We start from the raw sequence: 27,222 nt of genomic DNA, 5'->3' as shown, positions 1-27,222 counted from the left end.
CTGGAATAATTATTTTATGGCTGAGGGAGGGATATGTTGCAGCCAAGTCATCATCCAGTGTAAGATTAAGGATCTGTGTGAGGGAATAAATCAGCAGTAGTTGGAATGACCTGACAGATTGCAATGATTTTAATCTTTATTCTTATTTATTTCGCTCTGTCTTTTTTTATACCACAGGTCAGGAGTGGCCATGCCATTTGGCTGTTTAACAATCGGGGAAAAGAAGGATTACCACAGTCCTTCAGACGTGACAGATAAATATGACCTGGGTCAGATCGTTAAATCGTAAGTATCTCGGAAGGTTTTTGCTTTTGAACTTGAATTATGCTTAATTCCATTATGTTGTTTAAGAAAAACTGAAGTGCTGTGAAAATCTTTTCAGGGAAGAGTTCTGTGAAATATTCAGGGCCAAGGACAGAACTACAATGAAGATGTACACATGTAAAAAATTCCTGAAAAAGGATGGGAGGAAAGTCCGTAAGGCTGCAAAAAACGAGATTGCCATATTGAAGATGTGAGTTTTTCATCTGATTCATCTTGCTGTGTGACTCTTGCTTTATATTTAATTTCACTGAAAATGATTTCACAGAAAACATCTTTTTATGAAGAAGAAGAAACAGCTCAGTGCTCTTTAAGAAAGCAGAAAAGTGAACTTCATTCTGCTGAGTGATCATATGCAGTCACTTTTTAAAGCCTTTATTATCAGAGATTTTCCTTCAGCTTCTCTTTGATGATCTGACTTTCTGGTAAAGCCCACATTAGCATAACCTGAGCCTTATCAAACAATTTGTCGCTGTCAGCAAGCAAAGCAGTAGAGTGAGATTACCATAAAAGTGCTTTTTTTTTATAAGGAGCCTTTGAAAACACCGATTATTCCATTCAAAATTAGACTTTAATAACAGGGATGTGCACTGCATCCACATTTCATGTTGTAGTCATCAATGAAGGGGGTTGAGCAGTAAGATTACAGTGTCAAAGCCTGTGAATAATTGCTGGCAAAACATCAAATTACATTTTGAAGAGACAAATGTGGGCTGACATTACAAAAGAAAAGAATGAAAATGGGAAAAAAAGATTACTCTTTCAAGTTACCTTCTTCCATTTGTTTTGTTGTTACTCAAGAGAACGTTCAGTTGTATGTTCTGTCAGTTTAGCTTCTTCTTGTTTAGTTTCATGTTTTGGTTCCCCTGTAAATATCCTGGATTTGAGATTTAAATCTCAGTTTAACATGTGATGCAGCCATAGTTTAATACGGGCAAAGTAACAGATCTAGTAGTAGATCTAGTACACGTCTAATTGGTTTGGTATGGAAGCATTAAAGAGGTATTAATGATCAAAGAACTGACCTCACAGGCCATTGTTCATTCTGTGGTGCTAGTTTCAGGTACTGTTTGTAAGGTTACGGAAACCTGCAGTCAGCTGAGACTGAAGAAGTCACTTGGACGAGTGGTGAAATGTTTCTCCCACTGAAAAAGCTAAATCCAGTTGAACAGAATTCTCTTTTTCTCTTACTTGGATGATTGAGTTTGCATCAAGACATTGGGTATAGCTACTTAGATTTGCATGATCCAATATCATTTTAAAATATTATATACTATTTTTTGAATTGTAGCCTTAAAATTCCTTACCAGAAATGCTCAACAGCATACACCTTAGTATCTTCTGGAAATATTTTTGTATCATACTGTAAAACATAAACTGTCACTATGAAGCTGAACATTGTTCATTTGGGGGTGTTTGAGGATTGACTCACTTTTGGAACCAACCTCAGGTAGCCCTTCCAGGAAGTGCAGTTTTTAGGCATCATTGATTATTTTAAAACTAAACTAAATATTCCAGTCCTAAACAACAACAGAAAAAATAGTGTTTATCTGCTTTCATAAGTTGTTACAGTAGCTAATAGCTGGTCTGTAATATGCTGGACTGCATCTACTTTCTGCCATTTATTTCATGGCAGGTTTGAAAAAGAACATTTATATAACACATGATGAGTATGTGCTCTTTAAAAATTCTCCAGTACTTCACTTCACAGCTTGTGTCTGGATTCTGATTCAGACATGTAAATTATGGTTACGAAACACACACCTGTGATGCACGATGAAAATCATTCATAAATGTCCCAAATCTCAATTTTCCATTTACAAAATTAACTTTGTGCTTGGAGTGATTGAATAAGGAAGCAATTAAAGACAGAGCTTTTTAGCAGACTTCCACAGTCAGCACTGTGGAAAAATGATCATGAAAATAACCAGTAGGCTCGTGAATGTCCTTCAGAGTTTCTTGCATGTTGCTGTGGTTGTTGAAGGCATAGTCAATGCTCATGATATAAATGTTTGAGATATATGTCCATATGGATACATCAGGTTACACAAATCTGCGTATCTATGGGAAGTTAAATATGTCTTGCAGTTTTTTGTCTTTTCCTTTCTAATTGTTCCCTCTCTCAGATTTCAGAATGCATGTTGTTTATGTGCATTAAAATTAAAAGGTATTTATATTAGCCTTCTAAAAGAATGAATGACTCAGATCTTATCTGATATTTGACTTGATTCTCTTCTTGTGTCTTTTGACACATCTTTTCAGGGTAAAGCATCCCAATATTCTCCAACTGGTGGATGTCTTTGAGACCAAAAAAGAGTACTTCCTCTTCCTTGAACTGTGAGTTCCGATGTCTGATGAGCCAAGGGAAAAGCTTTCTGCTTGTCTTGACCATAACTTAAACTTGAAATGTATCTGTTTATATTGTTGATACTTGTGGTGAATGAGCCCAAGGTCCTGTAGATACAAGAACAGCTCGGACTTCCAGTCACTTGGTATTCATTGTGAAATTAGCTATTCCATGATTTTGTAATCTTATGTACTGTTTTCCATGGAATTCCAGAACATGGGATTCTTTTTTGTGATTTAAAAAGCTTTTGGTTATACGGAAATCTTTTATGCAATCTTGTTAAATAATAATCAAATTAGGATGCCTTTATTTCAGTTTAAATTACAGATGTATTTTTTTTTCTTTTTTCTAAACTGTTAATAGTAGAGAGCAAAGGAAGAAAAAGAATAGGCCAAGACAGAAAAGTTTTTAGTAAATCTTAAATTTAAACTGTTCTTTCAAGCTTTCACTACTGAAATTAAATTACATTCCTAATTTCCAACAACTTCCACAGTGCAACAGGCAGAGAGGTGTTTGACTGGATCCTGGATCAAGGCTACTATTCAGAGCGGGACACCAGCAATGTGGTACGCCAAGTGTTGGAGGCTGTTGCCTACCTCCACTCACTCCACATTGTTCACAGAAATCTCAAGGTAATATGCTTCAGGATATCAAGTCGCATCATCAAATCAGAAGTATTCAAAACAACATGACTGTACTGGAGTTCATTAAAAGAGACAAGAATATACAAAGAATATCATTTTTAAACACATGTCCTCAGTTAATCAGTTAAAAGCTGTTTTCATCACATTGAAATAAAGACTACGATGTAAAAAGGTTTCCAGCAACTTTCAGTCCAGTTTTACTAAATGGCTAAATGACTTTTCCCTGAAAAACCAAATTGAAAGACATTTCTGCACCGTTATCAGTTTTCTCAACAACAAACCTCAGCTTAGAGAAAAGGTGTGCAATCCAAAACATCTGCTTCTTGGAATTAATTTCCCTTTCTGCTAAGCTACCTGCTACTGTGCATAGTCACAATTGTTCCACCCTCTGACAGCTGCCTCCTGCAGCGGGATGTTGCACACACCACTTTTCTTTCTTAAAAGTGACGTATTTAATCTCATTACACTGGCGAGTTTCAGGTTTGTTTTCTTAAGAGAGCATCTCATAGGTTATGTATGTCCTTCACAGCATAGAAAGCAGAGAGCAGGCACAAAATTTTTGCCTCATAACTTTTGCACTGTCCACTTCCTGCTGTGACAAAACAAATTTCCCACGTGTGGGACTAATAAAGGTTATCTTATCTTATCTTATCAAACATCTAGTATTATTTTCCCCCCAATGCTATGTTTGACTAGTTTTCAAATTCACATAGGCCACCTCCATATGATGCTGGTACAAATGTGTTCATTTGTAGATAACACTAAGGAAACGAGGCTTTCAGGATCAATGATGCCTTTTTATTGACGTGTTTTTCTGTAATGTTGCTTTTTGGTCGTCTTTTATTGTTATTAAAGCTTTTGTTGTCTTTATTCTTTTATTTGAATTTTTTGTTTGTTTGTTTTAATTTCACTTTTAAGCATTACAACTTTTTCTTCTTCATCTTAACTAGTTTAATTGTGTTGTCTTACTTATCATAAATCTCAGACCATATGAGATAATGTTTAGTCCTTGTAGCCTCTTGTTGATAAAGTTAGCATTTTTCTACAAGATAGCATCATTGCACCATGATAGCAAGATAGCAGCACCTTAATTTCTCACCAAATACCTCCAAAAATAATGATTATAGGCTTCATAAAACTAAGACACTACAATATAGTAACCATGCCAAACATTAGAGTGTTATCATTATGAGCAGTGAGAGGGATAGCATTAGCATGTAGCTAAAAACCACTGTCTTGCAACTCATTAGTATGCAAATTTGAGACAATTAGAGAACGGTAGGTGTTGTATGATTTTGGACTTTTAAATGTGTGTCAGTGACAAATGCTGTGAAAACTGTTGAAATCCCACTTCGTAATACATAATTAAGCATTTACATCGTTTAAGTCTTCTCTTTATTTTTGTTTTGAAACCACTGGAAATTTAAACTCGCTTTTTTTAATGCCTTAAATATGAATATTACATCAGCTAAAAAACGTCACTTTTCACAGTTGGAGAACCTGGTTTACTACAACCGCCTGAAGAACTCAAAAATAGTCATCAGTGACTTCCATCTTGCCAAGCTGGAGAACGGACTAATCAAAGAGCCCTGTGGGACGCCAGAGTATCTGGGTGAGAATATTAAATTTCACAACATGCAAATGAGGCAGTGCTTGTTCTGGTTTACAGACGTGTAGAAATTTAGTGAATGTCTTTTTTTCTGGTGCAGCTCCAGAGGTAGTTGGCAGACAGCGATATGGCAGACCTGTGGACTGCTGGGCAACAGGCGTCATCACGTATATTTTGTAAGTTATGTTTATGAGACTTAAAGGCTTATTCTCAGTCACATGTGGAAATTTGATTGATCTGTAATGCTCTGTTACAGCATAAGCTTGTTTAAATATGGGATGAAGGCTTTTTTTGGACTCCACATATTCACTCTTTTTTCACTCTATCCTACATCAGGCTGTCAGGCAACCCACCTTTCTACGATGAAACTGATGATGATGATTATGAAAACCATGACAAGAACTTGTTCAGAAAGATCCTAGCAGGAGATTATGAGTTTGACTCTCCGTACTGGGATGAAATCTCTGATTCAGGTACTTTTAGGATAAAGATAACATTGTGAAGCAACACACTGACAGCTTGCTCGGTAAACATTTCAGATTTGGAGAGTTTTCTCCTCTTCTTTCCGCTAGAGTGTTCAAACATATGTCATATTTATGTTCTCGTCTGTCGGGGGAATATACCTGTTCTTTGTTGAGTTTCTTCTGTATGATATTTTTCTTTGACAGCTAAGAGTTTGGTTGCTCGTTTGATGGAGGTGGATCAAGACCAGAGACTGACAGCCCAGGAGGCTATAAACCATGAATGGTAGGCAACGGAGCTTTGATAAATTGTGCATTTAAATGAGAGGACTCTGATCCGACCATATTAATTTGACCTGAAAAACTTCTCAAAAGTTCATTTTGTTTTTTGGTAGAATCATGCAAAGAAAGAGTGGTTAGCATTTCCAGGATTGTTACTGTCCTGAGCATTATTTGCACTTTCTCAGTGCACTCTCTGACAGTCAAATTCTGCACAGGTGACAGCGACACATCAAGCAAAAATATTTATTATAAATGTTTTTTTTAAGCATATAGATGTTCACTATAGGTGCAACAATATTTGTGCAACGTTTGATTCAGATTAGCCCACCCATTAGGGAGCAGATAGGGTACAGACAGATATATATACATATACTACGATCATTATAGTAGGATTATTAGCAGTTAGCCAATTATTATTGGCTGCGTCTGAGACAAAGATCAGGCACAAACAGTCTTAAAACTTGGTTCCCTGAAAATATATTGATTAACATTCTTCTGAATCCCATTTGCATGTCTAAATGTGCTTTAATTGGAGTTACCTGTTACATTTCTCTATAAATATAATCTCATGTTATCAACTTGACTTTATTACCTGTATACAGCATTTTTTTAGCTTCCCAGTTACCACTGCTTATTTATATTTCACAAGTCTAACCTATGAACACAAATAGACTGTCAATGCCAAATTCCTGAAGAAAAATAGCCAAGATAAAAATGATCCTTAAAGGTTATTTTGTCCTTAGAAAAGTTTGCCAATCGATAAAACAAACAGCAAATTGAGTTATACTGTGTGTAGCAGCCCGTGGCACACGAAGGTAAGGATAATGTGAATCTCTGTTGTGAAGCTGTATTTCTCCTGTTTTGTTCAACAGGATCTCTGGTGGTGCAGCCTCAGATAAGAACATCAAGGAAAACGTGTGCGCACAAATAGAAAAGAACTTTGCCAGAGCTAAATGGAAGGTGAGCCCTTTTGTTCTCTCTTTCCGGAAGCTTTTTTTCTTTTTCAAAAAGTTCGACAATAGTTCTACTGTCTTTGAACAAGGATATACAGCAGCACGGTACAGTGTTGTGTAACTGTTAGTTGCATTTTTTGGGGAGGTTATAGCACCAATTTGAGTTCAGTTTGATCTTAATTCTCCCACAGAAAGCTGTTCGGGTCACCACCATCATGAAGAGACTGAGAGCACCTGAGCACAGTGACGCAAAGGCGGCAAACCCTGCAGCCGGGGCCCCAGCAGACTCCACAGCTCCCCAGGCTGCTGCCGACCCTCCTGCTCCTTCATCTGCCACAGCACCTGAGGGTTCAACCGCTCCGGTCACAGAGCTCCCCGCCGGAGCGGAGAAAAGTCAACCGGCACCAGAGGCCTCGGCCGGGGTGGCGCCCTCAGCCGAAGACCATCAGCAGCCCAGCCCGGCTCCACATGGGGACGAGCCCGCATCGCGTTGCAACGGTGAAGCTTCAGCTGCCCTTCACACACCTGCTGAAGCTGGTGATGAGCAGGGTTAAAAACCAACCTCCCACCCCCGCCCCCTGTTTGACTTCTGCAGTCCCCACCTACTCCTGCACACTGTACATTAGCTGCTAGCATGGTGACACTGACTCTGCTTCTCTTTCACTTGCAGCATTAGTATCATCTCATGGAAGCTGTGTGCTACCTTTCCTGAGCCTGACTGCTACGTTGCCTTGGCTTTTTCTGTTTTTTTTTTACCCATGTACGGTGCTTTTTTCCCCCTGACCTCCCCCAGTGTGCGTCAGATTATATAAACACTAACTTCAAAATCTTTAGTTTTAGGGCTAAAACGATTTGCTGTCAAGCTGTGGCTTGCAGCTAACATTTTCTTTCCATTTCTTCTCATAGTGATAAGAGAATAATGGAAGACATAATTGTGCTGAAAACAGCTTTGATTCCTCTTTAATGAGCCGACTTGGGAAACTTCTCCCTGCAGTTATCCTCGCAATTCCAGTATTTGTTTGTAGAATCGGTAGAAAAGTTTTGCTTCTTAACATTCGCACCTGAAGAAGATCACGAGCACTTCTCTCACTTGACACATATGGCTATCTTTACCGTCTGTTGTATTCTCCACTTACCAGTTAATGGGCTTTTAATCAGCGACTGGGAGTTTTTAAGCCAGTGTTGTGTTTAGAACGAGGCAGCTGCACACATAAGCACACACAGACACTATGTTTCTTTGCTAAGTTCCTGCTCAGGAAAGAACCTCATAGCTGTAAGTGTAAAGATTCTGTACATAGAGACCTTTGTAGAAGTAGCCAAAACAGCATGCTTTCTCACTTTTGCTGTTCATTTTACACCCACTTGGTGGATAAAGATGTGCTACAGCCAGCTTTGTCTTATCACAGGCCACAGCATTGTCGTCTCTTGCCACAAGCCACGTGAAGGCTAATGTTCTTTTCAAAAGCATACTGTACATTACGCTATCAACTGCTGCTGTTCCTTTGGCGCCCCCGCTGTTAATGTGAAACAACCCCACCACTCTTTTCCTCCCATTTTTACATAGCAGTTCTATGCATCCAAATTTTTTGTAGCTTTTCTTTTTTAGACGCCCTCGTGACATCCCGCCATCTTTGACTTGTTCAAAACATTTGCGTTCAGATACCGACTCAAAATACTTCATGCACTGTGGTGACTTTGCTGTAATTAGGGCACCATCACTTACTCTTTGTTGACCTGTATTGTACTGAGATGTGCAACCACATATTTACACTGTGTTTTTTTTTACTATTTCTATTATGTATTTATTTAAAACTTTATGTACATGATCATTTTGCTTTTTTCTATGTTTCTTTTTATTTATTTGGCTCTTACTCTCTCTTTTTATTTCATAGATTTTTCAGCTTATACTTGATAAACAGTAATAACAATCTCATCTTTTCTTATCACTGATCCCCTTGAGTTTTAATAATGAGCTACAGAAGGAAACCTCTGTAATCACTCTAGTGGAGTTAGAGCAATATTTGACTGGCTGCAGAAACTGTGATTCCTGGTGTCCTTTCGATACAGTCCACATACCTGTAAGTAGAAGTCTGTAGTCCTTTCTCAGCTGTCAGGCTCATGAGGGCCACTGACCTACATAGACACTGACATATGGCTGCTGTCAAATTCATATGTGTCTCGATGGGTGGACTGTAAGTTCCCATGAGCCCGAAACACGGGCCACATGAAGACAGTAGCCACTCTGCCAGTGCTATGACTTAATTCAAGTGTAGTATGTCATGGCTTATGCACAGCCAGCTTGTCTGATTTCCCCACTCTGTTGTCAAGAATATTTACTGTGCACACCTGTCAAATTATATAATAAAAAGATATATTTCTCCATTTGAAACTAAATGGGAAGAAAAAAGAAAAGGTTTACTATAGAATCTCAAGTTTGACCTTTTTTTGTTACAGTCGTTTACTCATAAAAGTATCTCTTTGAATGTGTTTAAAGTAGATTAGTCGAAGCATCGTTCAGATTGCATCACCATCTTTCTTACATTGTTTAGGATGAATATTTCATCTTTAAGAAGATGCTTAGTCAGAAAGATATCAGATTTTTTTAATGTGAATAGATTATTTCATGTAGTGTGTTCTCTTTGTTTAGATGGCAAATAAATACTGTTCATATACTGTTGCACAGTTTGAAGCAATGCTTTTTCCCAATACATACTCATAAACCCTGTATTTAATAACCCATGTCTGTTCATTTTGCCGAGCACTACCGGGTGTATTCGTAGATGTGATGTTGCCAGGACCAGTGATCATCTGTAGGTCCTGTCCTGCATTTGTGAGCTCTGTACTGTACTCCTTGACTGAGTTGATGACTTTGATGGTAATAAAATTGGATTCATCTGTTTATCCATGTGCGATCAGCTCTTATTTCTTGTCCAAGCGCAAAGATTGCGTACAGCATCTTTCAAACCAGTGAAGATTATTTTGAAAAAAATGTGGGAAAGAGCCTGCGTCATTACACTCTGCTTTCCCCCTAACCCGGAGGAGAGCATCTGTGTTACACGCGCTCAATTAGCACCAGCTTAGCACCCATCCTCGTGGGGTGTGAACTCGTGTTTCGAAAAATCCCAGCAGTGCCATTTGGTGACACTTTCCAAGACACTTGAATTGCATCACACTGGAATAATAATGCAGAGAGCTCACTCTCCAGGCCCTCCGGGGTTTAAATAGGCTTCCTCTAGTGAGACTTTCTCTTTTTAATGCCCATTCTGCAATAGTATGCAGCCATTGATAGAGCCATCAGGGCTCAAGGGGATCCTAACTCTGTCTTTTTGTCATTGGATGACTTCATTAAGAATGGTAGGATGAGAGAAGCGTCTTTTTCCTCACGCTCTCAAGCAGTTGCGTGGAGATGAAATGCCAGTGATCAGAGTCCGTCCTTGCTGAGAAGAGAAGAGAAATTCATATGGAATACAAAAAATGTTCTTCCTCTGGGCAAAGCTTACATATAAGCTAAAAGCTAAGACAATAACTGCACATTGGGAACTAAATTTTGTGCAATTAATGTGCAATTACAGCAACAAGCAAGAATGAATCTCTTCTTTTTATCGATGGTCTTTTTGGTCTTTTTGGTCTTTTTGTCGATGTTACTACCTCTTCCTCAATCTGGTAGTGATTAACAGATGTGCTGTAGACTCAGTTATTGGCATGCAGGTTAAAAAGAAAATCAAAAAATCATTCCCATATGAACTTGCTTACCTCCCTCTCACTCTAAAATCCTACAGAATACACGTATATGTTTCGGTTGTTATTATCTGTAAACAGTCTATAATAGTATAACTTTGACAATGAATAATGTTAAATTAAAAAAAATGCATCTAAATTAATGCCAAGAAATATTTTACTAATATGTTTTTACAGTCTATATATGATATTTCTAGGGCAATAAGGACGCTGAGCATAATCTGTGGTATTTTTCCAAGATGAATCAAATATATACTGAAAAAAATTGTCAAATGGCAATATATAATAATTGATACATACATGTTTAAATATTGTCAAAAATAGACACTTTCACTTAAGTGCTATACTTCTTATAGACATGGTTTTACAAATTAGGTCCATAACTTATTAAACAAAGACCTATTTGTTTTAGTTTTGTCTCTGTACACCACCACAGTGGACTGTAAATCAGTACATGTGTGACTGAAGTACAGACTTGAATTTTGAATTGTACAAAAAGTTTGCACTGATAGTTTTGGCATTACAGCCGTTTTTACACATAGTCCGCCATTTTCAGAGGCTCTCTATTAAATTTAGTTTCATTTTAAATACAAAGATTGCTTTTAATACTTTGATGAAAATTGTTTGCAGTAAGTGATTGTCTGACATCTGGAATCCATAGACGTCACCAAATGCTTTGCTTCCTTCATTGAGATGCTTTTCCAGAATTTTACTGCTACTTTATTTGCTCCAATCACTTTTAAACTGTGATCTGCTGTCTGCTCAGGTTTGCAAAATGTGGTTGAATCTGTGCAGAGAGCACATCTCTCTACACTTCACAGTTCATCTTGCTGCTCACACGAGCAGTGACATGATCAGTAAACATCAGTTCCAGTGGCAGCTACACATGCTCATGACATAACATCTTTTTTTTGTTTGTTTTCTGTTGTTTTTAAGTTTTCTGGGAGAGCCTGATCTCATTCTTCTTTTTCTAGAGTGTAACCAGTCCTCTGCATTTCCATTCATGAAGGTAACTCTGGACTGCAGATCTTGACAGTGACTGGCTTATCTCAGTGTTCTTGACTTTGCTTGATGATGCAAGGTTGTTTTTCTTAACCAACAAAATTCTTCTGCCACCATGAACTTTGCCTTCTGTGATCTTTCAGACATTTCGGTGTTGCTGAGCTGTCCAGTTTACTGTTTCATATCTATGGTTCTATTGTTTCACAGTGCTTGATTGATCTACATGAAGCACAAGATCTGAGTTACTGACTTAAAAATATATGGATTTTCAGGTATTTCAACAATGGTCTAATCACAGAAAGATGATGTTGGATGTCGAAAGAAAGAAAGCACGAACAGTGTAATCATTTACAAATGCAAATATAACTGGAGTGGCAAAACAGTCTCCACACTTCACTCCAAATACTTCAGTCATGCTGTAGAGAGCTGGTATGGTATATGAGAGAAAAGCTGACACTGCCCTCTGGTGACCAGGTTTGTTTCTCTCAGCAGTCACGTCAGTGGAAGGAACAGCAAAATGCCTGCAATGCAAACATTAAATACATATGCTCACATTAAAATACCGGCAGTATAGAAGTTTCTTACCTGAACATACAAACGTGCATGTGTGAGCTAAACAGTGATAAGGATGCAAAATAAAGTTCAATTAAGTTAATTTTGAAATACTGATATTTCTCAGTAGACAATCTCATAGGTAAACTGACTGAACCTATTTAGTGTAACTGGAGCCATGAATCACTCTGTGTACTCTTATTTATCTTATTTAACTATTAGTATTTCATGAAAAAGCCTTTTAAACAGAGAGTAAAGCTAAATGTAAACAACATGTTCCTTTTATGTTTCCCACTCATTTTTATTTATATGTGAATAAGTGAATGAGGCTAATAGGTTAAAACTATCCAGTTTCCCTCGTTAAATACAAACTATTATATACACAAATATACACTTAATTATGTTGTGCTTCTGAATTTTTGGGAGGCCTCTGGTGCCGGTTGACTAGCTCAGCTTGACCACTCCAACATCCTTAACAGTTTATCATTATGTTAGTAGCGTTGATACTTTTTTATTGAATAGATTTAGCCAATAATACCTTATTTAATTACAGGGTTTAGGAATCCAGCACTTCAAGTAGCACTGGGGGATTTGGTGCGAGTACCTCTACCACAGTCAATAAATGTTGCAGGCAACATAAAATCATAGAATAAGTTAAAGTGTTATAGGTGTCATGTGTTTTTACTTATTTTCTAAGAAGTTGAACCCCATGAACAGTACTGATGACAACATGCCACCTGCTGGCTGATAGCATGAAATGCATGTGTGAGCAGGACCCCTGCTATGATTGCATAGATGCAGCAGAGAGCAGTGGCACTCGATCCCATTCCTCTGCTTTACTTTGACAGGTGCTGTTTGTCTGCAGCAGTTGTTTCGCACTTTCCCCTGAGCCTCCTCTGTTTGTGTTTAGCGTATACGAAGGTCTGACAAAGCGACGGCTGACAGTTTACAAAGGCCAAAATACTGTGTAAAATAAAACTGCCAGATACTTTTAGAGGTGAATTCTTTAACACGTTTATGACAAGTCCCAGAAAGAGACTTTAAATTGCTGTCAGTTCATCATCTCTCCAACAGACTGGCCTTAGTTTTTAATACTGCTCTGGTGATCCTCAGGAGGATGCTTGTGAACAAGAACACAGTTTCGTGCCAGACTTCTGCCTCTCAGACTTCTGGGTTTTTCCTTCCTGACAATGCAGGCACTGTCCGACAGCTCTCACTGTGGGAGCTATCCAGAGAATGACTCTCCTGCCTCTGAGCTGCAGAGTACCAGATGAGACTCGCTGATAAGACAGAGCCGAATTCCACATCTGAAAAGTCCACTGAATGATGCCATAGCTTGGCACTATGTCATGTGATTTGACTCTTTGGAGATAATTCCCTACAGTAACACATCCCTATTGTGTTGTAAAGAATGGAGCACAGAAATGTCCAATCAGATTGTAATAGGTCATCCTTTTGTTGTCAGTGGTGCTGAATTCCCAACATGTAGATCAGCTTCTTGGTTTTAACTGGTTTATGATTCAGAGGCAGAGGTGGCTGAATCAGAAGTGATCTGCGTGTTGATGACATACATAATTTTGACAGCCACAGCACAGGAAGCTGACCTCAGTTACTGGTGTCATCTATTCAGCACCGTGGGACTCCCAACCTAACACCCCGTACATCCTCCGCTGTACGCTGGTAGGAATCAGATAAGCAGTTGGAACAGAGCCCTGTCTATAAAGAGAAAACGAGACGTCAGAAGTCTCTAGAGCCCAGACGCCATCTGATGCTCTCTGAATGCACTGTGATGGTTTTTCAAACAATCTGATATGTTGTTCCTTGTATCCTGAAACAAATCCACCCTGTTCTAAAAAAAAAGGAGCAGGCATGTTGTCATTGTCACTTATTCAGATGTGTCATTTAGTCTAAACTGAGCAATGAAAGTTCTTTTTGTAGAATGGTCTCAACCACCTTTGTGACAGGCACTAACAGTCAAACGTTTTAGAGCGCCCCAATTTTTCTAGTTATTTATTGCAGTTCAATTCGTACAAGTCCAGTGAATAGTTTGAAATGGTACAAAGGTAAGTGGAGAACTGCCAGCAGTTCTGCAGCAATGAAGGTTGATCAAGCCTTAAAAGCTAGTGTTCCAACTTTTCTGGAGTGCTTACGATCCCCTCTGTCTGCATAAAAGCAGTGGTGGAACACACTGTAGTACCTTAGCCTCGTGAGCATCCGTTGAACATTATTTTACTGCAGAAAGTGTTGTGTTGCTACAAAAATGGCGAGAAAAAGGCAATTAACAATGGAAGAGAGACTGACCATCATAACACTTAAATGTAGGTCTTTCATACAGAGAAATTGCAAAGAAAGTCAAGGTGTACAGTTCCCTTCACCATCAAAGGCACTCAGAAACTGGGGCAAATTCTAACAGGAAGAGGTCTGGCAGATTCAAAGCCACAACTGAATCAGAGAACAAGTTTCTGAGAGTTAGCAGCTTGCGTAATAGGCAGCTCACTTGCCAACAGCTTCAAACACAGCTCAATAGTGGTCAGAGTAAGCAAGCCTCAGTTTCAACTCTGAAGAGAAGACTTTGAGCTGCAGGTTTGACAGGACGAGTTGCAGCAAGAAAGCCTTTGTTAAGATGTCAGAATAAGACAAAGAGGCTTGCCCGGGCCATTGAACACTGCCATTGGACTACTGAAGACTGGAAGAAGGTGTTATGGACCAATGAATCAAAATTTGAAAACTTTGGTTCATCACGCAGGATTTGTACGCCATCGAGTAGGTGAAAGGATGGCTCCACAGTGTGTGGCACCAACTGTCAGACAATGGAGGAGGAAGTGTGATGGTCTGGGGCTGTTTTCCTGGATCCAGGGTCAGTGAGAGGCAAGATAATGACCCAAAACACAAGTCCAAGCTATGGCAGAACTACCTCAGGAAAAAAAGAACACGATGGTCTCCAGACTTAAATCACATCAAACCGGTTTGGGATGAACTGGACAGAAGAGTGAAAACAAAGCAATCAACAAGTGCCACGTTTATGGGAACTTCTGCAGCAGATATGGGAAGAACTTTCTGAAGAATATTTGATTTCTATTGTGGAAAGAACATGGGTGTGTTCAGCTGCTATATCTGCTAAAGGCAGTTACTTTGATGAGTCAAAAGTTTAGAATACATTTTGGTCTATAAATTCATTCCATGATTTATTTTTTTTAATTCCAGTTGCTTGGTTGTTTGCTTTCATTTCAGAGAGCAACAAGACATTAAACTGCAAAATTTGTATTTAAAAAATTGAAAAAAATGGGTGTTTTAAAACATTTAACCTGTAGTGTACATGTGTGCACTTATGTATGAACATCTGAGAGCAAGTGTTACCTGCATTCTGATCTTTTCTTTTTTTAAGTCAAAGAAAAATCTTCCACATCACTGACTTTGCTTGTTTGCTCATTATGATTTAGCTCCCATCAATTATGAACCCTTTGAGTTTGTCTGAGCATCAAAGGGACATGAAGCCTTCTTTATTTATTTACATCCTTGCTTGTCTTAGTATTCATGGGGAAAACGTTCCTACTTAAAGGTGTGCTTGTACTGTATAACACTGGCTGCCAGAGAACAACCGCAAACATCAACCAGGCTTTTAATTAGTTAAACCTCACTATGACCCTCTTGGATGTTCTTTTCCCTTCAGAACAGCTTTAATTCCTCATGTCAGAGATTTAACAAGGTGCTGGGAACATCCCTCAGAGATTCTGGTCACATATTAGCATGATAGCATCACATAGCTGCTGGAGTTTGAGGTTATCTGAGCTTTGTGACATGGCCCGCTATCTTTCTGGAAGAAACCATTAGCAGATGATTACACTGCGGTCATGAAGGATGGACATGGTCAACAGCAATACTGAGGTTGGCTATTGCATTTAAATGATGCTCAGTTGGTACTAAAGGGCTCAGAGTGTGCCAAAACACATGCCCCACAGCATTATAACACCAGCACCAGCCCGAACTGTTGATACAAGACAGAATGGATCCATGTGGTCATGTTGTTTAAACTAAATTCTGACTCTATTCTGTGACAGCAGTGACTCAGGAGACCAACATTTTACTAATCTTCTGTTCTCTAGTTATAGCCTCAGATTCTTGATCTTTGCTGGTGCCCAGTGTTATCTTCTGTGGCTGGAGCCCATCTGCTTAAGGTTTGATGTATTATGCTTTAAGAGATGCTCTCATGCATACCTTGGGTGCACTGAGTCTTTATTTGAATTACTGCTGCTTTCTATCACCCCAAAGTCTGGCCATCATCCTCTGGTTTCTGTTATTACCAAAGGTTTTCACCTAGAAAACTGCTGATCAGACCATTCTCTGTAAACCCTAGAGATGGTTGTGTTCGAAAACTGAACTTCAGCAGTTTGTCCTCAACATGTCTCCATACTTTAATGCATTGAGCTTCTGCCATGTGGCTGTCTGATTAGATATTTGCATTAGTAACCAGTTGAATAAATGCACCTAAGGGTGTCCTAGGTGTCTAATGCATGTATATCTAAAGCCCAGTATGTTTGTTCTTCTTAACCACAGAGGTCGGCTGTTACTCAGAATAAATCCCAATGCTAACCCTGACCCACCCAAGTGACAGTTTCTCAGTACATCACAGTAAATGACTTAACTTCACAAACCAAGTATATGACACAATTCCTTAAGTGTGTGATGTTGGAAAACATTTTCTGTCCTTTACAAAATAAAATGTTGTTTCATGCACTTTCCATGTTTTATATATTTAGCATCAAAAAGCAGGGAAGCTGAAAAGAGGATGGATGGATGCAAATCCTGTGAGGATGTATGTGAGAGGTTTTCATCATCCAGTTATTGTATTACTTGCTTTTAATTGTCTTGTGTTTGTTTGTATAGACAGTCATTTTCTGTCTTGGGTTTATTTTCTTGTCTTCTTCTATTATATCTACTTCCAGCTACCTGCCAGCTCCTCCAGTGGCTTTTAGTCTTTGTCCTCTTTTACCTATCTCTGTTTCTTCCACTGCCACTTTATTCTGACCTAGATTGTTGAGAGAAAAAGCGAGTCACTGTTGGGCTGATCGGAGGTCAGCTGTGCCATTAAGGCTTTTATGAGGTGCAGAAACTCTGGTCTGATGTAACTGACACCGCTCTGGCCTGTTCCCCTTGGGTGCTTTGGGTCACAGTTTGCCTCCATGAACTTCCATTACCTCGTAACATCTGAGTCATTATATGATGGAAATATTAGTGCTGAGTAAGGGGACTTGAGAGAGCTGCATTTAATGAACGATTGCACAACAGATGAACACAGAACAATGGCAGCTCATAATGCCCTCATGCGGTCTAAAAAATAAAGGGTAAAATTCTAGATGAAACCTTTTCTCAAAGGGCAAGAGAGTCATTTCTGATTATTGCTAGTGGCCAAAGATTTCATATCATTTCATATGAAGTTTGGCCACATCCCTTAAAATGTCTGAAAACCAGTGATGGGTAACTAACGGCGTTACTTTTTTCAGTAACGAGTAATCTAAGTAATTACTATTTACAACGCCGTTTCCGTTACTAACAACAAAATGCGGTGCGGCCGCGTTACTATTTTTCAACAAACAGACGGTTGAAGCTGTCTTCAGCTTACCGTACCTTATATCAGTTAAGCGGAAGTTGCTGTCTATGTAAGTAATGAGGGCGCTACAGCTTTAAGCAGCTGCGCGCGCTCCCGCGGACGGCAATCGCTTTCTGCTCAACGATCACTTTTTGGCACAACACCTGGAGCTGAGGGGGCAAAAGACTGGCATGAGTGCTGCTGTTTGATTGAGGAAGAATAAAGTAGTCGTGGTAAGCCAATCACACGACCACTTTAAGACAAAGAAACAAGGTGAGATGTACCAGTTTTTAAATTGTATTGATAGGCCACGTAAAACCAGAGTCATGACAAACTATATATACGCAGCGTTTTTTCCTCAATAGTTTCATCACGTTTACTGTCTAAGGACAGCGCTACCAAGCACTCTCTGCTTATGACCAAAAAAACCCCCAAACCTGCCCTTTCGTGTTGGTGGAAAAATGCACCATGTCAACCAGTCAAAGAATGATATGGCAACATGACATTTGGCTGTTTAGGAACAGGTGGAAGTTTTAGGAAGTGATGTGTTGTCTTGTGTAGTTAGTGTGTAGTGTTGTTGATAGTTTTGTGTTGTGTGTAAGAACAACGAGGCGACTGCTGTCTCCAGGTAGAAAACAGGAGTGATGCACCTGCTGCTGTCAGACCTGCAGGTATCAGGCTGGTGATGTTGTTTGTAAAATTTGTGCATATAATTTTAAAATTGTCAATTTATATTTGCATTTAAAGTTATGAAATATGATTCATTAAACATGTTTGTGGTTGTTACAGTAAAAAATATAACTTTTTCTACTCGGATTTTATGTTTTTTAGATCAACTGTTTTATTACAGTATATCAAAATGAAAACATAACTGTAAATTCAGACACGCGAGGTTGTGCTGAAAAGGATGAAACAAGGCAAAGTAAATCGTTTTCAAAGGTGAAATGTAGAGGTAAAATCAAAAGTAGTTAAAAATGGCCAATTATACCCTGGATCACAGAGGGTTTTTTTTTAAAGTAACGCAATAGTTACTTTTCAAGTAATTAATTACTTTTAGAATCTTGTAACTCAGTTACTAACTCAGTTACTTTTTTGAAGAAGTAACTAGTAACTATAATTAATTATTTTTTCAAAGAAACTTGCCCGACACTGCTGAAAACACAGCTGACTCAAACATGAACTTATCATTACACGATGAGCTCACTGTATAAGGTGAAATCTTGCTGCAACTTATTTATTAAATAGAAAGTAGTTAATAAAAAATAAAAAGGATCGCAATATACATTCTTAGATCAGTTTTTATAGCAAACAGCACTATGTTACAGATATTTTAAGTCCTGAACAAGTTCATGTTTTGAAATGAGAGAAGTTAGCTCTTAGCTCTCATAGTTTTTCTGCCATGCCTTCCTTAACCCAAAACGTTTTCTCTCCATCCTCCACTTTCCACAATTTTAGACATGAAGCAAGATCCAAGCTGTTGTTTAGAAGAAAAAGTATGATGACATCTGTAAATTTTTGTCTGTTTTCTCTTCAGATTTCATATTAGTTCAGTTTACTTTTGCTTCATACTTTTGTATTGATCCATTGAGGACTACAGCTCTAAAGAGAGAGACCCAGACCCACTCGGTCTCTGCAACCTTCTTGAATAAAGTTGGACTAAGCCTTTATCAAAGCAGGTATTTTTGTCCAGCTCTATTTAAGCTTCTTAACTCAGAGCAGTATCATAATGAGCCGCTGAATCGGCTAAATAGAAAGCAGCCATCATTAAACTGTTCACACATCTGCTTTTTTCTACAGTGACGCGTCAAATGCGCTATTTTAAACAAGCAAATTGGTGGGTTTTCTCATTTAAGTTCAGATATTATTGTTTGAAAATTCTAATTTTAGTTTACTGGTTGGTTGCCGTACTAGTTTCAGTCTTTTTTACTGTATTTGTTAGTGGCAGATTTAAGAAGTTCAGAAGCCATGTTACAATACAAATAGACACACTTTGTAAAGGCAGTTGACTCAGAGTCATGCAGGCTTCCTCAAGTCTCAATAAACAATTTCACCAAAGCCTCCTCAGGTAGGTTGTGCTCACAGATGTGACCAAAGCCTTTAACTAAAGCTATTTCTGATTTTCCTCTTTCCCCAAAATAGATTATATTTTTATTTTTCCTAACTTTAATAACCTTGTTTTGGAGTGTCTGTCTTTCTCAGGAAATAAGCATTGATTATCAACCCCTTAAGGCGCTTGCAGTGTTGTTGACTGTCTAGCACTTTTGTTAATGAGCCTTTAAGTACTGATCGAGCCTGGACATATTAACCGATGCGGATTAGGAACTTGCATAATCCATACTTATTAGGCCCTGAGGTACAGATGCACAGATATAAACAGAGAACAAATGTACTTCATTGCAAACTCAAACGAATTGCGTACATTTTATAGAAATGTGCATACATATCTCTTTTACAGGTACAACTTTATTCCAAGGATCCAGAGGGTTCTAGGCAGAACATGGAAAACATTCAGCATCAAGCGAATCACAATGAAGGGGGGGAGCATTCCATTCTTATAAAATATAGAGCTTTAATTTATTAGTCAGCAACAACAATGGAAAGGGAGGATAAGAGTAATTTACACGAGTCATTACAATAACATCACCTTTGTGCATTTTCTTTTTCTGTTTTTTTTTTTGCTTAATTTTTTTTTCATAAAGTCTGGATGATGCAGAAAGAAAAAAAACATACAAAACAAACAAAACACTCAAAAACTAAAGACACTTTTAAAAAAACAGAAATACTCAACAAAAATGGTACAACCTTTCTTTGCATTTTTTTCATATTTCGTCTCCTCTCATTTAAACAAGATGATCAGGAGCTTTGATTGATTCCTGGGAATACAGACAGATCCCAAATTAAGGAGCAGATACGGATACCCATGTATGAATTATAGATGCATCTTCCCCGAGGCATCCACACTGACTTTCACACTGCCTAAAAAGAAGATATACTGGAAGCCCCTTAATGTTAAAGTAACATGAAAACAATATATTTTAAACTTGTTCCAATTTTTTTTTTTACAGAGGAGACTCCAATAGTTTTACTTCCTGTAGATGTGCTGTATTAACGTTTTCACCAGAACTGTCTAATAGAGGCTCTGTGTAATTAATATGATGCTTGCTTTCTATTCCCATTTAAATGACTCTCACACATATATCCTATCCAAACTTATGAGCAACATAATTTTACTTTACACTTTGACAAGATCTATAACAATGTCAATAAAAAGATGTATCGTGCTTTTTACAGGGAATATCTGAAATGACGGCATCTTTAAAGCATTTATTTTCCCCATTTTGCTGTAGTTAAGTTGGTCAGACTGCACTGTACACCCACAGAGATGAAAATAAAACAAGAAAAAATCCAAAACAACCACACACTATCGTATTATCTCAGAATTACAGTACAAATACAGGTTCATGCACACAATGAAAGCCAGCTTCCCAATATTCAATATTTTGGTTAGTGTCACAACATTGTTACAATGCTCTGTTGTGTATACGGGCTATTACTTTTTTTTCCACACATGAATGTCAAAGAGAAAAAAAAAAGATGTCTTGTGTGCCAAGAACTGCTAACAACTGCTGCCTGATCCGGGCACTTTCCTCTAAATGCACTGCAATTGTTTCTTCCACAATTGTGCCGTGCCCGAGTGTGCTTGTTGCATATGGCCCCTGCCAATGTCCCCTGAAATGTAAAAGAATAATGCCCAATGTGCAAAATCCTCAACCCCGTATTGCACCTCGGTCTCAGTTCAAAGGAGGTTTGCATCGGGAAGAAAAAGTATTTTTATTAATAGACTTGCAAAATAACTGATCTGATTTTTGCTTTGTTTACTTTAAAAAAAAAACTTGGATTCATAGTCAGAAGAAACTGCAGATTACTGAGAGTAGAGTACAGTAAGATTGTTATCACTGCTAAACAAATGGAAATCATTTTCAGCATGATCAGTGTCTCTGCTGGCGTGTAGCAGTGGTGCTGCAGATATTTTACAATCCGTCCTCCAAGGAAGAAGAAAATAGAAGAAAAAAACAAAACAAAAACAAAGGGCAAGCACAAGATTCCTGTAAAATGACCCAGTTACAACTTTGATAATATTCGAGTAGTCTTCTGTAAGTCTGGGTTCCTATGGAGAAAATACTGTTTCTCCACAATGACCGGGACCATAAGTCAGTGGTCCCCTTGCAATATGAAGTCTCTGTCTGCGTGCAGCCACAGGGAGCGTGCATCACAGGTGTTCCTGCAGTGTCCGCATATACAAAACTCCCGGTACTTAGTCAAAGCAAGCGAAAAAAACAAAAAAACAACAGAGATCCCGTCACCTCCCGTCAGGTAGCTCAATTCCCCGTTACTCAGAGCTGCCTGTAGCTCTACCCTAACAGCTCAAGAGCCTCATAACACGTTTCAAAGAGTTGCCAAAGTCATACGATGCTGGCAGATGAGTTTTGTAATGACAGTAACAGCAACAATAAAATTAACAATATCAATAATAACAATATTTGCCCCAAAGGTACCTATACACAAAGAGCATGTTTTTTTCTGTAAGTACAAAGAAATCCACAGAATGATACTATATACAACCTACAATAAATACTGTGTATTATATATCTTACTGTTTGAATGGATGTATTGGGTGTAGTGGGGTTTACTCGTAAGCCTCTTTTTTTGTCAGTTTCTCAGCTTTTTTTTCCGGTTTGTGGATTTTTTTTTTTCACGCTGCTACTTTCATTGAGTCGCTCCCAGTTTTCATGGGGTGGGGGAGGGTTGTGTTTGGGGGTGGGTTTGAGGGGGGTGCTTCAGACACAAAGTCGGGCTCCTCATGTCTCTACTCCCTGCTGCTCCCTTTCCTCCTCCCCGTCCCTGTGATGTCGGCGGTTGCGGGGCTTCTTCTGCTCCTTGAGCTCTTTCAGGTCTTTGGCCTTAAGGGGGCCCAGCAGCGGGTCTCCAAACTGCCAGTAGTCCTGGCAGTACTGATTAATCAGGCTCATCTCTGGCTGGCTCAGGATGGTCAGCAGGTCCTTGTACTGGCCTGCGCTGGGGGTCCACTGTGTGCTGCCAGAGTGGAAAGAAGATGCCATCAAACCTGCACCGCCCTCCACCAGTGCACTGTTGACAGCCCGGCTTGACAACACCACCAACTGCAGCTTGATCAGCGTGTGTTTGAAATTCTTTTCTGTGGCCGTGCATTGGTACAAGCCAGAGTCAGAGGGCTGCAGAGATCGCACGAGCAGACCTTGTTCTGTCTTCAAAATCCGACCGTCTGAGCGCATCTGCAAAGGAAGGGTTACAGTCCATTAGCAAAAGTAGTGCGATAACCTGTGTAAAGATACATGTGTATTTACTTGATTCACAAAAATAGTGCTACATATATCTTAATGAGGTTTTGTTTATGTAGCATGTTTAAGTAGATGTAACCAACATCATCTAGATTGTGTCATTTGTAGTCATCATTCTTTTGTTTCATTAATAACTGTAGTTTAATTTTTTTTTTCCCCATTGTGTTACTTACATGTATAATTGTCTAATTTGTAGGAGTAGCGACATGGCCAAGTGCCAAACATGCAGTTCCTCTAGTGGCCACTTGAGGTTGTCTACAAAAGTGAGTCACCTTTAGACCTTAGCTTTAAAAAAAATTTTTTTAAATAAATGAAATTAAAATTCTTTGAAAATTTAAAGTTTTGCAACATCTGGGTCTTTTCAGTTACAGGTGCAGACTAGGCTGTTAACTCTCTGCCAGGCTTCACCTCGGTTACTTCAAGTCACTAAACCAGATCTTTTGAGTGTATTTGTGGTGTTGGTGTCCTTTGAAACAATTTTTCTTACAATTAAAAAAAAATAAGTCCATGCGCTGGCTTTGGAGGGCAAAACTCTTGTTTTATGTTTGCCTGTTACTTAGCAAAATCAATACACTAAGTTTTCTAATAAAGCCCGCTAGCCTTAGCTGATAACAATAATCACAGAGGCCAAAATTAGAAAGGCTTCAAAATGGCAGTCAACAAACCAATAGGAGACAGTAGGTATGTTCATATCAGTATATCGAACAATTTGATCTCCATCTATTGCTCCAAACCTCTGCGACTGCTGGAGGTAGTGCTATTAATGTGTTTGTTTTAGGTTTTAAGATAATCAGCAGAAATGAAGATGCTTAAATTTGAAAGCATGTTATAGTGTCACATAATAACAGCAAACTCATCTTCCTGGGACTAATAAGTATAGAATTTCATACTCTCAGCATAACTAAATATAGGCTTTTATCAAATATTAATAGAAACAGGTCTTATCCTTTAAAATGTAACAGGTGGAAACGATCCATTATGATATGCTGAGTCTATCATGTACAACAGACATGATATCTTATTGATTTAATTGCGTTATTAATTGCATTTCTCCCTTTTGCACTTCAGGCTGAATGTGTGGAGCTGATCCTATTTATTTGTTCCAGCATTTGATCTGAACTTCACTGTTTGTATTTTTACATCAGTTGTCTTCACCATTAATTCTGGTCAAAAGAAAACAGAGCCAGCAAAAATTGTGAATGAACTGTAACTACATCTGTATGTATATCTACATATAGAACTCTGATTGGATGAGGGGAGCTTTTTTCTTTTCTTTTTTTTTTTTTTGCTCACTAGCAGCAAAGACTGCTCTGCTTTTGGGAACAGACACCATCCAACAGAATAGTCAATAAAAGAGAGGCAGCAACATTACATAGCTTCACAATAAAACTTTAACTAGATCCTGAGGGTTGTATATCACAACAGAGAGCTTTTTTTCACAGCTCCCCTTTATGTGTCCTTCCCTCCGTGCCTCAGGACAGCTGGAGGCCTGTGCAAGAAATCAGGCATCGTTCAATCACAGCCCAAAACACTTAATCACGTTAACAGATAATCAAGAGGAAATTACACTAGAGTTATTTTTCAAATGTGTCACACTGTACATAAATCTCTCCTCTTCTCCACAACAACATAGTGAAGAAATTAAACATTGTGGTGAGCATATCGAAAAGGAAATCTGTGGAACTGCTCATGTGTTACCAATGAAGGGAAATCCAAGCAAATTCAGTGATTCAGGAAGTCTATGTGACATTAAAAATGGATAATTATGTATTTGAGTGAGCTACCCTGTAATATAATCTGCTTGTATAACAAGAAAAATTGAGAAACACACTGTTAGGCCGCTCACTTCTTTCCTGCGGTCACTGTTATCCCTCTGCACGTGCCATTTGATGAGAGCGTGTGGAGAGCGGGCCTGACACTCCAGGAAGGTACTGCTTCCCTCCACCCCATACTGCACCATCTCCAAAGTGTTCTTACTGGCTGCAGGGCACAGAGAGAGATTTCCATGGCAACCAAAACACTCATTACCATGAGCTCCGTAGAACCAAAATCTCAGTTGGGGCAAATTAGAAAAAAAATCCTGCCTTTGTAATTACTTTAACAGGATACAGTTATACAGTTAGCAGCAAAAATGAGCCAAAATGTCAACTGTCCAAATTTATTAATAAGGTAACAGCAACCCAGGAGGCACAGGAACACATGTCTTACCCTTGGAATTGAAGCCTCTGCACTGGCGGATGGGGTTCCCGTACTTGACATCCTGCCTCCGGCTACGTCTAAATGGGTCAGACCAGTATTGCCAAATAAGGAGAGAAAAACATCATAAAGCAACTGCAAGCCATTCAAAGCTGTTTAACAATACAGAAATGCAGTAACGTACTCAATGCACATTGAAATTACCACAAACCATCGTCATGTTAACATCTTTAACATCTGTGTTGTGTTTTTACTTGTTAAAAGAAGATGATTTATTAGTGTCATCAGCCACAAAGACCGGGACATGAACACAACTGATTAGGAATGCCACTGAAACAGCCATTCAGCCATCCAGTCAATCTCAACTGAGCGCCACTCAACACGCACGTTAGGTCAGTCAGTTAGTTATGAAGTTAGCGTAGCTCATGCTAACAGCGCTGTTGGTGCTTACCTTTTCTGTGAGGCGGAGTAACGGGAGCAGGACTTGCCATCCCAGGCGCAGTAAGGATCTCTGGCCAGACAGCAGTCAGCGCAGGCCTCGCCGTACATGTCACAGCGATGCAGAGCCAACTGGGTCAGCCCTACTGCAGATGACACATACAGCTGTTGCTGTTGAAAGAAAGAGGGCGAGAGAGGTATTTAGACTTTTATAGGAGAACTGCAAATCACACACATCAGGTATGTTTTTTAAAAAGTGCTCTATATTTAGAAAACTACACTTCAATGTAAATGCTGCTGAAATTCCAACATTAAAGCAACAGAATAATTTGTGTGACAGCGTTTATTTTCTTTCACATAAAGACCTAAACCCAGCTGGATGTGATGAGCATCCATCCTAAAACAGCAGCAGTCCCTGGATCATCGGGGGCAACACTGAGCTCATCTCTATCAGGTTGCCATCATAATTTTATGATCAGCTGTTGACATTCATCAATCTGGCAGGCTTTGTGTAACCCTAACTCCATCTGCAGACTCGTGTCATAACGTGCAGAAGAGGCCAAGTATCTGAATCATTTTGAAAGAAAATACGGAGATTTTAATGTCTTTTCCATCTTTTCTTTCTTCATTGTCTCCCAGACTTTTCTATGAATTATGAGGGAGGGGGGAAAAAATAACGGGAATACAGCTGTAGGCATGTAGCTTGTGACCTTTTTCGAATCACATCATTAATTTCTTTGGAGGGCGGGTTCCTTTTCTCCTGTGTGAGCAAAGGTTAGGTAAATCAGTTAGTGCAGACAGGCTTACCCTTTTGGACGAGATCTTCATTGTAGTTATAGGAGTGGGGACCTTGATGTAGAAAATGAGAATGGGGAGCACAGTGTGTTACAGTCAGTTTAAGCACAACAGACACACATAGCAAAACAGAAATAAAAAGGAGGGTGACAGAGAGAGAGAGAGAGCAATCAAAGCTGACCTTGAACACCTCGACTTCCTCCAGGACCAGCTCCTCTGTCTGAAGGTCATCTCTAGGCAGCACAATGACTTTCTGTACCGTTCCCTTGTCTGTGGACCACAACACACACACGTCAGTTACACACCGACATCCTCACACCCCCGCCGCTTGTCAACGGGCCCTTGGATTTCCATTTTATTTTCTCAGCAACCTTTAACAGGAGATAATCCTCATATCAACAGGCCGCACTGTACTCTGTGTTTCTGTCACACGGCTCTCTTTGGTTCCCTCAGTGACACGAAGCTCTGTTCTCCTTGGAACACTGACTGCTGCCGCCATGACAAACCTTTCCCGTCATTCTTGCCTTGACCTATTCATTTGGATGCCGTGAGATGTTCTACAAAGAGTTCCTGTGAGAGGGGACACCTGAGATTTATTATGACTTCTGCTCTAGCCCCGGTGCAGGACTGAAAGGCTGCCTCTGACAGCGGCTGAAAGGACACACATTCCTCCAAAGTGGCTGCCGTCACACGCAGGCCCATTAGTCTCTTCCTCATAATGCACAGACGCACAAAGAAACCGGTAAGGAGGCGTCACACACGACATGTAAAGGCAGCATACTGAGCTGTGGCGGCTGTCACACAGGGGCCTTATTAAAGGCTCACAGACAAATCTCTCTGACACCAGTGGGCAAGATTAAGGTGATGCGTATGCTCACTGTACTCCTCCTTCCTCCCTACTTTTCTGTTTCTCCGCTTT

General features: G+C 39.2%; 2 protein-coding genes across 10 annotated transcripts in view; one reads left to right on the top strand and one right to left on the bottom strand.

The window, feature by feature from the left end:
• LOC102302284 (caM kinase-like vesicle-associated protein) overlaps positions 1 to 9,518 on the top strand; it is a 42,597-nt gene extending 33,079 nt beyond the window's left edge. For both annotated transcript variants that reach the window (XM_042214457.1, XM_005915259.3), the window contains 10 exons: positions 178 to 285; positions 383 to 514; positions 2,584 to 2,658; positions 3,162 to 3,300; positions 4,804 to 4,924; positions 5,022 to 5,097; positions 5,258 to 5,394; positions 5,590 to 5,668; positions 6,537 to 6,624; positions 6,809 to 9,518. In XM_042214457.1, coding sequence (XP_042070391.1) covers positions 191 to 285; positions 383 to 514; positions 2,584 to 2,658; positions 3,162 to 3,300; positions 4,804 to 4,924; positions 5,022 to 5,097; positions 5,258 to 5,394; positions 5,590 to 5,668; positions 6,537 to 6,624; positions 6,809 to 7,171 — 1,305 coding nt within the window. In that variant the 5' untranslated portion in view covers positions 178 to 190 and the 3' untranslated portion in view covers positions 7,172 to 9,518. The remainder of the gene's footprint in view (positions 1 to 177; positions 286 to 382; positions 515 to 2,583; positions 2,659 to 3,161; positions 3,301 to 4,803; positions 4,925 to 5,021; positions 5,098 to 5,257; positions 5,395 to 5,589; positions 5,669 to 6,536; positions 6,625 to 6,808) is intronic.
• A 10,421-nt stretch (positions 9,519 to 19,939) lies between these two features.
• Positions 19,940 to 27,222, bottom strand: part of sema3fb (sema domain, immunoglobulin domain (Ig), short basic domain, secreted, (semaphorin) 3Fb) — a 60,229-nt gene continuing 52,946 nt past the window's right edge. For 2 of the 8 annotated variants that reach the window (XM_005915256.3, XM_005915251.3), the window contains 6 exons: positions 26,485 to 26,573; positions 26,316 to 26,357; positions 25,522 to 25,679; positions 25,083 to 25,174; positions 24,706 to 24,854; positions 19,940 to 22,808 (listed from right to left, as the gene is read on the bottom strand). In XM_005915256.3, coding sequence (XP_005915318.1) covers positions 22,356 to 22,808; positions 24,706 to 24,854; positions 25,083 to 25,174; positions 25,522 to 25,679; positions 26,316 to 26,357; positions 26,485 to 26,573 — 983 coding nt within the window. In that variant the 3' untranslated portion in view covers positions 19,940 to 22,355. The remainder of the gene's footprint in view (positions 22,809 to 24,705; positions 24,855 to 25,082; positions 25,175 to 25,521; positions 25,680 to 26,315; positions 26,358 to 26,484; positions 26,574 to 27,222) is intronic. The other 6 variants (XM_005915257.3, XM_005915254.3, XM_005915255.3 and 3 more) reach the window with 4 other exon arrangements.

The sequence above is a fragment of the Haplochromis burtoni genome, unplaced genomic scaffold (assembly GCF_018398535.1).
Source record: "Haplochromis burtoni strain Fernald_Lab_line unplaced genomic scaffold, NCSU_Asbu1 Contig_12, whole genome shotgun sequence".
In the NCBI taxonomy this organism is placed as follows: domain Eukaryota; kingdom Metazoa; phylum Chordata; class Actinopteri; order Cichliformes; family Cichlidae; genus Haplochromis; species Haplochromis burtoni.
This window is presented reverse-complemented; position numbering and strand designations above follow the sequence as displayed.